Source organism: Puccinia triticina, chromosome 11A, assembly GCF_026914185.1.
Source record: "Puccinia triticina chromosome 11A, complete sequence".
Classification (NCBI taxonomy): Eukaryota; Fungi; Basidiomycota; class Pucciniomycetes; order Pucciniales; family Pucciniaceae; genus Puccinia; species Puccinia triticina.
In genome coordinates, this window is record NC_070568.1 from 347,049 (window position 1) to 356,770 (window position 9,722).

Consider the following 9,722-nt stretch of genomic DNA (forward strand, 5'->3'; position numbering starts at 1 on the left):
GTTTTATCTTTTTTACTATTCTATGTTTGCGCGCGTTGGACGGTTGAGTATGTGGCGGGTTGGTGTTATCTCTTTTTTGTCCTCTTTTCTTTGGTTTGTGTTTTGTCTTGTAGTTGTGGCGCACGCAGAGGCGTGTGGGTGTATGATGACCTGTTTTGGAGTGTAAAAAATGCGGAGGCTAAGTTCATCTCAAACTTAGAGGATGGGGCAACACAAGACTTCTTCTGAACCCAAATTTTCCCAGATCATCTTGTCACATCAAATCAAAATATTAAGTCTATTGATCCTGTTCTGATATACCTTGATGTAACTTGCAGGAGCTTCTGAGTTATTCCTCTCAGCCCCCTGCGCTGATCCCTCCTTTTTGATCACATCTTCCGACTTTGTTGTTGGTATCTCCTCCTGATTATTTCAAAATTAAACCACCGCCAATGGGAATCTACATCCCATTGTCTCTTAACAAATCCCCCCCCCCCCATTTCCGCTATCATACTCAATTCCACAGACTCTCAGACTCTCTCTACTTCTCAGGACCACCGTGAAGGCAGTGCACAGCGCAAATCTCCCTTCCAGTAACTGCCAATGGCCCAGCACCAGTCAGAGTTTCACACCATCCAGGTTGGACATAGTTCAGGGCAAGGCTCCTCACCCAAAGTTCAAAGTGGACAATGCTAAACCCTTTGTTCACACTAAAAAATTATACAACCAAGACTGCAACAAATACAATCCATGTATTGCATGTGCATACACATTGGATTGTATTGGAGCAGCAATGGGCCACTGCACTACACTAACATTATTGGACAATAACTGTTAGTGTAGACATTTTATTGACTCCCAAATTCATGTTATTTGTTATCTGAGATACAAGTATCCATCACCAGGAAAAAAAAAACAGTCACTTGATGACAAGTGACATCATGCCAGCTCTGGCGGGCTACCCACCATCTACCCACCATCTACCCATCATCTACCCACCATCTACCCACCATCTAACCACTTTCAGAATTTCCACAGGAGGTCCTCAGTTTTTGCTGGGCACCACTGATCCCCATTTCTGGTCAGCTGATACTCAGCTTTGGCTCCCAGCTTATGCTCAGCTTTGGTGCCCAGCTCATGCTCAGCTTTGTTGCCCATATCAGAACCATTCCTGGCGCCGCTGATTTTCAGCTTTATTCCAGTCATGGCTCAGCTTAGACTCAGATTAGGATTATCATTGGCCCAGCCAATGCTCAGCTTTGGAACAGTATTGGCTCAGCTGATTTTCAGCTTTGGATAAATCTTGGCCCAGCCAATGCTCAGATTCTGAGTCTGACCACTCCTGTAACAGCTTATGCTCATCTGTGGACCAGCCTTGGCTCAGCTGATGCTCAGCTGTGGACCAACCTTGGCTAAGACAATGCTCAGCTGTGGAACAGCCTTGGCTCAGCTGATGCTCAGCTGTGGACCAGCCTTGGCTCAGCTGATGCTCAGCTGTGGACCAGCCTTGGCTCAGCTGATTCTCAGCTGTGGAACAGCCTTGGCTCAGGTGATATTAATCTTTTGAATAGTCTCAAAACATCTGATACTCAGCTTTGGAACACCCTTGGCTCAGCCAATGCTCAGATTTGTACCAGCATTGACTCAGCTGATGCTCAGCTTTTGAAAATATTTGGCCCAGTGGAACAGTATTGTCCCAGCTGATCCTAAGCTCTTCACAAGCCTTTTCCAAGATGATGCTCAGCTTTGGACCATTTTTGGCTAAGCTGATTCTCAGATTTGGAATATTCTTGGTCCATCTGACACTTGGATTTGTATCAAGCTTGGAATATCCAATGCTCAGCTGTGGCCCAGGCTCAGCCAATGCTCAGCTTTGGCCCAGGCTCAGTCAATGCCTACTGCTCAGCTTATGATGAGCATCAGCTGTTCCTGGGAAAAAATTAGGATCAGCTGACTGTGCCACATTGAGTGCTCTGGTGCAGTCCTGCAAGCTCTACAAGTTCTGGTGGAGCAGAATTGGAGCAGCGCTGGAGTAGCTCTGGAGCAGAAACCAAAGCTGCATCATTTCACTTGCCATCAAGTGACTATTTTTTTTTCCTGGTGCATACTAAAAATAACAGGAAATAACAGCAATAACAACAATAACAGGCCTTTATTGCTACTAGCAGGATACAATAACAGTTATTGCTGTTATCCATCACTATTTCCTGGGCAAGTTCCTGTATTTTTAGCAACACAAAAAACAAGATAACAGAAAATGTTGTTATTGTTAGCTGGTTTTGGCTAAAATACACTACACTAACAAATAAAGTTAGTGTATTGGCCCACTGTTGATTGGATGCTCAATACATCAGATCTGAAAATTGTGGATTGCATTGAGCAAGCAATCCAATACCAATCCAATGTATTGGTTTTCCCAATACAAGCTGAGGAAAACATCTGTATAGGATAGAGAATCCAATCCTATTGGATCAAGAATACAATCCTGTATCTGGGGTATTGGGTGATGTTATTGTGTATAATGATTTTATTTCTAGTAGTTAGTCATATTGTGTATGTACTTTGTATTTCTACTTTTTCTTATCATGTATATTTTCATTCAAGCATTGTGATCTTTGACTGAGAGGGGAGGGGGATAAATCAAGCAACTGCAGATAACAGAATGTAAATAAAGCAAGAAAGGGAAAGGGATTTACTCCTCCAAGGGCACCTTGGCTGCCGCAGCCAAAGTTGAGGCAGTAGCATTGGTTGCAGCCAAAGTCAAGGTGGTAGCTTGCTTGGGTTTTACTTGCGCCACTTCTTCCAAGGCATGGCTTATAATTATGTGATCTGCCGCAAAGTCTCCATCAGCCTGGAATCCCTGTCTCAACCATTGATCAGAGCTTACACATCTCTCTGTGGTTCCAATGGCCAAGCTCCCTCAATCATGTGCACAGATATTGGCAGTAGCTGAGAAACAGCATTCAAAGCTTGCCAAGGTAGCCAAGCATGCCATGTAGTCCTTTGTGATTGGGGACAGTATCTGAAATTCTTGATGATGATGCTAGTCAATCATGAAACCATTTATTTAGGGTAAGTAGATGACTAAAGTAATGGATTAAACAATTGAATAGGGCGGTGCAGTCCACTTTTAGGGAATGCCTATTGCTGGGGGTGATCCTCCTGATCAAATACATAGCCAAGGAGGATTCTCTGAATCCAGAATTACTTGGGTTATATTCAACACACCCATAATCCTAGTTTGGAATTGACGACAGCTGAAGCAAAATCCTGAATTTGTAAATGATCAATTAAGTGAAAAGAATTGTGTGTTGTGGAATCTGAACCCACAACCTTCTACATTCACAAGAGTTGCTCTAATCCCACTGAGCTAAACACACATTGGTCTTACAGGTAACTGTTGGATGATACAATGATAAGGCTCAGCCACACATATTGGGTATGAAGCACATATTCCATTAATTCCAACAGAATTCTTGAATGAAAAAGGGACATGGTTAAGTCAGGATAACATGAATCTCTTGCAGTAGAACAAGATGGCTAGGCAGATAAGTGGACCAGGAATAGGCAGCAAAATGAGCAGATAAATGGACAATGAAAATTTGTCAAGAATCACCAGTGCCCATCACCAGTTGTGTTCACAATTTGCTGGGAGTGTTGTAGTAGTCCTTGAGGATTAAATCACTTGCCTTTTCCCCGATCATCATGACTGTGATCATAGGATTGACACTGATCATGCTCTGTTGAAGTTAAGATATTAGTCAAAAAGATGAACGCGCGGCAAAGATTTGCAGGATTGGAAATGACTAAACTGGAAAGATTGAGGCGTCGATTATCCTGATATTCTTCAACCCTTTAACTCTCATGTTGGGGTCAACCACTGTCATTTCATCTTCAACTGACCCCATCTTGCAAGTCCCCTGAAGAATCGGAAGGTCAGCCAATACAGTCAGCTCTTGAATGAAAGCATGAAAGCTGGGGAACAGGCGCAGGAGAACACCACGAATCTTACAGCTGGATGATAGACAGTATGCGAAGCTTTTCGAGCATAGAGACTCAAATCCTCGTCGGATTGTACCTTTGGGCCAGGGGCAACTTCTTCTAACAGCCAACTTTTGAAGGGTTCAGACTGAGCTATCAGTCTTGCTTGCTTGATCCCATCAACTAAGACTTTAGCATCGTAGTCCTCGGGATCTGTGAAATATTGAAAGTCTAACTCAGGCTTGACTTTTGGATCGCTTGAGGTAAGATATAATTTCCCCTTCGATTTCGGTCTCGGTCTTTTTAATTCCAGTTGTGAGGGTCCAAGATGAAAGATTAGCACGGTATCACTTTTGTATCTAGATAGCTGTGTGCTGTCTCGAATATATATCGCTCACATGTTGGGAGTGACACAAAATGCGTGCTCTGGACGAGGATAGCCCAGGCGCTCGGTATTCTCGGCGAACGGAATTTGGTCTGAATGTCAGAGGTCAATGTCCAGGTCAGGTGTTCGGTGATTGGAGGGTCTAAAATAAGTTGTTTTGGACGAACATATGTGACTCATCATGTCCGGCCGTGAGTCTGTGGCCACAGGTCGACGATTGAAATAGGCTACCTCGGACTTCATGACGGTCTGCAAAGGCTGAGGGCCGGTCCTCCACATGATTACTACGCAACAGGTGGGAGCGTGAGCATGCTATGCACGGTTTATCTTTCAGACAGTCAGTGAATAAGCATCCTTACTTGTTTCTGGGTGGTCGAGTAAATTTTCACCGACCCCTGGAAGGTGGTGAACAACCGGAATGTTGAGATCTTCCAATTGCTTTCGAGGCCCGATGCCGGATAAAAGCAGGAGTCTTGGCGAATCGATGGCCCCGGCGCACAAGCAGACTTCCTTCTTCGCTTTGACAAAAACTTTCCGACCGTCCTTGAGTTCAACTTCGACGCCGGTGACAGCTTTCTGCGGGCCAGAGACGACCAACTTGCTAGTCCAGGCTTCGAACCAAATCGTCAAATTGTTTCTCTTCCCAAGGATTTCGTGGACGTAGGCCACACTGGCACTGGATCTGGTACCAGTCTCAGGATGGTACGCGACGCTGAGCCACCCGACACCCTCTCGCCAAGGAGATTGACCTCCGGCTTTCATCCATTGGGCGAAATCGGCGATTTTGGGGAGGTTCAGGGCGTCATGGGTCGCATCTATGAAGGCTCCAGCGAGGGAATTCTGGTCCTTTTTGGCAACGGGTTGGATGCGGGATTTGACTCTACCGGCGTAAACTTTGAACTTGTCCCATTCCCAGCCTTGAGCACCAGCTTGGACCCAATCATCCACGTCTTCAGGGAAGGGGAAGAAACTAATCAAGGTATTGTGGCTACTACAGCCACCTAGAACCTTTGCTCTGCTATGAATTATATGGCTGTTCCCGCGAGCTTGCTCCTTGATTGGATAGCTATAATCGAGGGGACCATTCAACAGGTTAATCCAGTTTTTCAATTGCAATACGGAGTCCAGATTTTGATCGTTCGGTCCACCTTCAATAACCAAGACCGATATGTTTGGGTCTTCGGACAAGCGGTGGGCTAGGACACAGCCTGCTGTTCCGCCGCCTCTTAAAAAAAATGCAAATTATCAGGTCGGACAAAAGTAGGAATGTTGATTAAACATTTTCTTGTTGTGCTGCGATCGATGAACGCATACCACGACTTACACGATCACGTAGTCGTATTTCATCGTTGACAATGATAGCTTTCAAGTCGGAGGTGCTTCTAGCGTCTATGGTATTCGGTTAGAGAAATGGTTACCAAGAAAAAGGGCAAGATAGTTTTTGTATCCAATGCCTGTAGGTACCAACAGGTGAATACATCATTTACATGCATAGTGTAGTTCCGGCCGCTGAAACATGAGAGCCCCGTTCTATATTTCTTTATGCAGGCATATTATACGGAAAAGAGCCAGCAGCTGGGAACGGGATGAACTAAAGGGACAACCAGTGCTGATTGAAGATATGTAATCTGTTCGCATCAATTGCGCTAGTTCCGGATTTGTTTGCTGTATCGTATCCATAACAAGGGATCCCCGGGACTTGGTCATATGTGTGGAATTAGAAGCATGTGAGACGCTGTCCTGCAACGATCTTGGCGTTGATGAGTGGGGCTCGGGCGTTATGTCCAGGCTTCTCCGCTGTTACCTAGACACGACTTGGAGACTAGCCAGGAGTTCGGAACATTTGATTACCTCAACGGGTCGGCAAACTCCTCCATGATGACTCGGGAGTCGGAGGCAAACAAGAACGAGGTTTTGGGGCCCCTTATTTCGTCCACCTTGGACACCGAGTCATCCAAGGCTCGTGTTTGATCGAGCACATCAAAATAAAAAAACATATAGAATCGGGCCATACTTCAACTTGTCTCCAGCTTCACATTTATTTTCAGATCTTTGGTTTAGTTTCGCTTGGTTTTCCTGCAGTCCTCACTTCTCTACAGTATCTCAGATACCACCTTCTCTTCTCCACCTTCTTTTCCTAGCTTGCATTTTCATCAAGCGTTAGTTATCACCGGCTTGAAATTCTGGACATTTAGCCATTTAGTCTCTAGTTAGTTGCCTCTCTCCAGTCCATCACTACAACTCAACAGATCAGTCACTCATTCAGAGGGAGCGGGAACACCAACATATACGGTTTGTAAAGTTTACGCTCGCTTGCGAAGCACCTACTGCATCCAATATTGTTGTTTACATACCAACTACATATTGGGAACACTCATTATAAAAAACATCTCCAGCTTAACTCATAAGCTGTAGGGTAATATATCAAGACCAGCATGCAACTGAAAGCAAAAAGTTGGTCGGATGGTTATCAGCCTTTCTCTAGAATTCAATGGATTGGCATCACGGTTCTTTTCTTGACTACTGGATTAACCACTCAAAGCCCCACTGATCTGATGCGTCGAAATCCACCACCACAACCAGCTGGCCCTAAACGTCAGTTTTACAGATAGAAGTGGAACCCGTGCATGTTATGAGGCTGACGAGATCTATTAAACTTAGCTGCTATGGGTTGGAACTCTTTCTGGCCTCTTGGATGTGGTAAACACGTGAATCAGGATGAGCTCAGAAAGCATGCAGACTTACTGGTTGGGACGGGACTTACCGCTGCGGGATACTCTACTTTAATAGTTGAATGTGGTTGGGAGGACTGGCCTGATAAGGATGGCTCACCAACCGTACGTGTGGCCATTTTTTGGTGCCATAACTCACCTAAGAATCCATTGAGCCGCTTTAGTTAATAATGAGAAGAAAACCCCCTCTTCAACCTGTAGATCAAACAAAGGACTTTCAAAAATGGCCTCAAGCCTTTTACTGATTATTTGAACTCTAAGGGACTCCACTTGGGCTTTGGTACATGGGCAGGGTTAGTTGCCAACTCTATTACATAGGTGTTTATTCCAGAAGAAGTGTGTCTAAAATTGACTTGCTATCATGTTTCAACACAAATTGAACATTACAGACCTCAGTTGTGCAGAAGAGGCCGGCACAAAAAATTTCACGGCGGTGACCCTCCCAGCGATCTGAAAAGGTACGTTGGGAAACTGGTCGAATGGGGTGTGGGGTATCTTTCACATAGACCGTAAGCTTTTATACCTTTTTTGAAAACTCCTTATTTTGGGCAATCCGCTAATCTGAGATACAAAAATTAAAAGTTGTGACTTGGCATCACCCGACCGACTGCAACATCCTGACCAAGCTTCTCCATTGAATGTACGTCGATGAAAACTTGATTCACTTTTACGCACAAAAATTATACCTAAGCTAACAGGTGTCAAAAATTTCTTAGTCTCGTTATGTTCAAATGGAAGATGCAATTCGTGATTCAAAAGTTAAACTCTTTTATGCGTAAGCTCACTTCAGACTCTCCCGAGATATCATCTACTGATCGAATTCGAGATAATTAGCACCGGACAGTGGGGTGCTTCCCCCGAGGTTAAAAACCAACCAAGAGCCAATAGTTGGAGAATATCATATGAATCCCGCGATAACTGGAATTCTTTGTGAGGAAAATCTCAATTCAGATAGATGAATTTAATGCGCTGAATTTTACTCTCTTTCACTCAAAAGTATTAGGACTTTGAACGCATTAGTTCCGAATGCCCCTAACACGCGCCCTGGATCATTCGCCGACCTTGGATTTCTTCAATTGGGGAAAAATAAGCAACCTACGTTGGAAATGATAACGCAGTATGCTTTTTGGGCTGCCGCAAAGTAGTTACTTTCTTTTGCGCTAAACATATATGAATAAAATTTGACGAATTCGAAAAATTCTTCTTCATGTTCTAGATCTCCCTTAATATTTTCCACCGATCTATCCAAACTTCATGCAGACTTCATTGAGTTTCTCAAAAACCCTGGACCAATTGCCATAAACGTAAGCGTGAATGGAAGAGTTGTTATTTCTATATTGATGATTATTGAAAGTTAGTCGGGATGCATCAAAATTTTTCATCTAGCAAGACGAATTGGGCAAAAGTATTACCTTCAAACGCCGTTACGCCGACGACAAAGATATTTGGAGCGGGCCCTTAAGTGATGGTAGCACTGTCGCAGGTAAGTTTGTTCAAAAACAAAATTCTCGAAGGCTATTCTTGTTTGAGGTTAAAGATTAAAACCTACTTCACAAAATCATTACCGTAAGTCATCATCAACTGGGAGTATGACACTTCAAAAAAGCAAATCAACCTTGCAGACATGGGGTTTTCATCTGCACACGTGTATGATATATGGCATGGAAAGTATTTAGGAGCCGTTAATAGCACGTAAGTAACTGGATATTTCGTAGGTTGATAATGAGTCTCTGACTTATTCCAAATTCACAAAATTAAACTCCACAGCTATAACGCCACTGTTGGAGGTCATGGGTGCCTGTTTTTAAAGCTAAATGACACCAAACCAGCCCCCAAACCACAGTTTAAGCGCTTTCCAGCCGAAACAGCTGATTTAATGGGTTCGGCAAGATTGAAGGACGTTACTCCTAAAATTAAAGCAGTATCTTTGATCAGCCCTAATGGGGGCGGTGGAGCTCGCTGGACTATTCCCGGCCAAATGCAGGGAGATGTCCTAGTCAGCTTTGATTATATTAACGCTCAGTGGGCACCAGGCGATAATGATTATTCAAAATTAAACTTCAAGCGCGTGGTCATCACAGTGAATGACGAGAAAAAAGTCATTGCAGACTTTCCAGTATCCGGCCTGGTGAGTATATTGTTTTCCGCGAAAACAAACTCATAATGTTCTTGCTGACAATGGCACTATTATTGGGTGTTCATTTGGGGTGGCATACTATTCATTTTGGGATCAATCAGCTTTGGGACGAGGTTTACGAAGGATTTCTTGTCTCTCTCCCCTTAATGGTGAGTGTTGATATAAAAAGGCCATAAGGCTTCAATTGATCATACTCGATCGCTCATTTAAGTGATTTTTCGACAGCCCGGAGACAATAAAGTCTTGGTTGAAGGAGTCGATGAATGGGCTCCAGACTTTGTTGCTTTATCTGTGGAGCAGAAGCCAGAGCAAGCCGGTTGAGATTTCCAACCGTGCTACTCAGTGTTTTGCCCTCTACTTAGCTTCCAATTTTTAGGGGGAAAATTACATTGGAGAATAGAAACTCTCGTTACTCTACAATACTTCTAGACAATAATTAGCTTTGCATTAACAAAACACTGGAGCGTTCTAAAAGCCATGGACTTGAATTCTTGCAATAGGTCAACTG

At 43.9% G+C, this 9,722-nt stretch overlaps 2 protein-coding genes across 2 annotated transcripts; one reads left to right on the top strand and one right to left on the bottom strand.

Moving 5' to 3' along the window:
• Positions 1–3,617: 3,617 nt before the first annotated feature.
• Positions 3,618–5,692, bottom strand: PtA15_11A32 (uncharacterized protein; the record flags this gene model as incomplete). Its single annotated transcript, XM_053161227.1, has 7 exons — positions 3,618–3,719; positions 3,792–3,899; positions 3,992–4,259; positions 4,359–4,437; positions 4,513–4,629; positions 4,705–5,570; positions 5,670–5,692. 7 exons carry the CDS (start codon positions 5,690–5,692, stop codon positions 3,618–3,620), a joined length of 1,563 nt encoding a protein of 520 aa, XP_053024900.1.
• A 1,088-nt stretch (positions 5,693–6,780) lies between these two features.
• On the top strand, positions 6,781–9,535 carry PtA15_11A33 (uncharacterized protein; the record flags this gene model as incomplete). Its single annotated transcript, XM_053161238.1, has 14 exons — positions 6,781–6,940; positions 7,007–7,182; positions 7,279–7,370; positions 7,467–7,586; positions 7,660–7,717; positions 7,794–7,852; positions 7,912–8,007; positions 8,075–8,218; positions 8,294–8,381; positions 8,464–8,560; positions 8,649–8,769; positions 8,845–9,205; positions 9,316–9,363; positions 9,440–9,535. The coding sequence occupies 14 exons, from the start codon at positions 6,781–6,783 to the stop codon at positions 9,533–9,535; spliced, it is 1,716 nt and encodes a 571-aa protein (XP_053024901.1).
• Between the last annotated feature and the right edge of the window lie 187 nt (positions 9,536–9,722).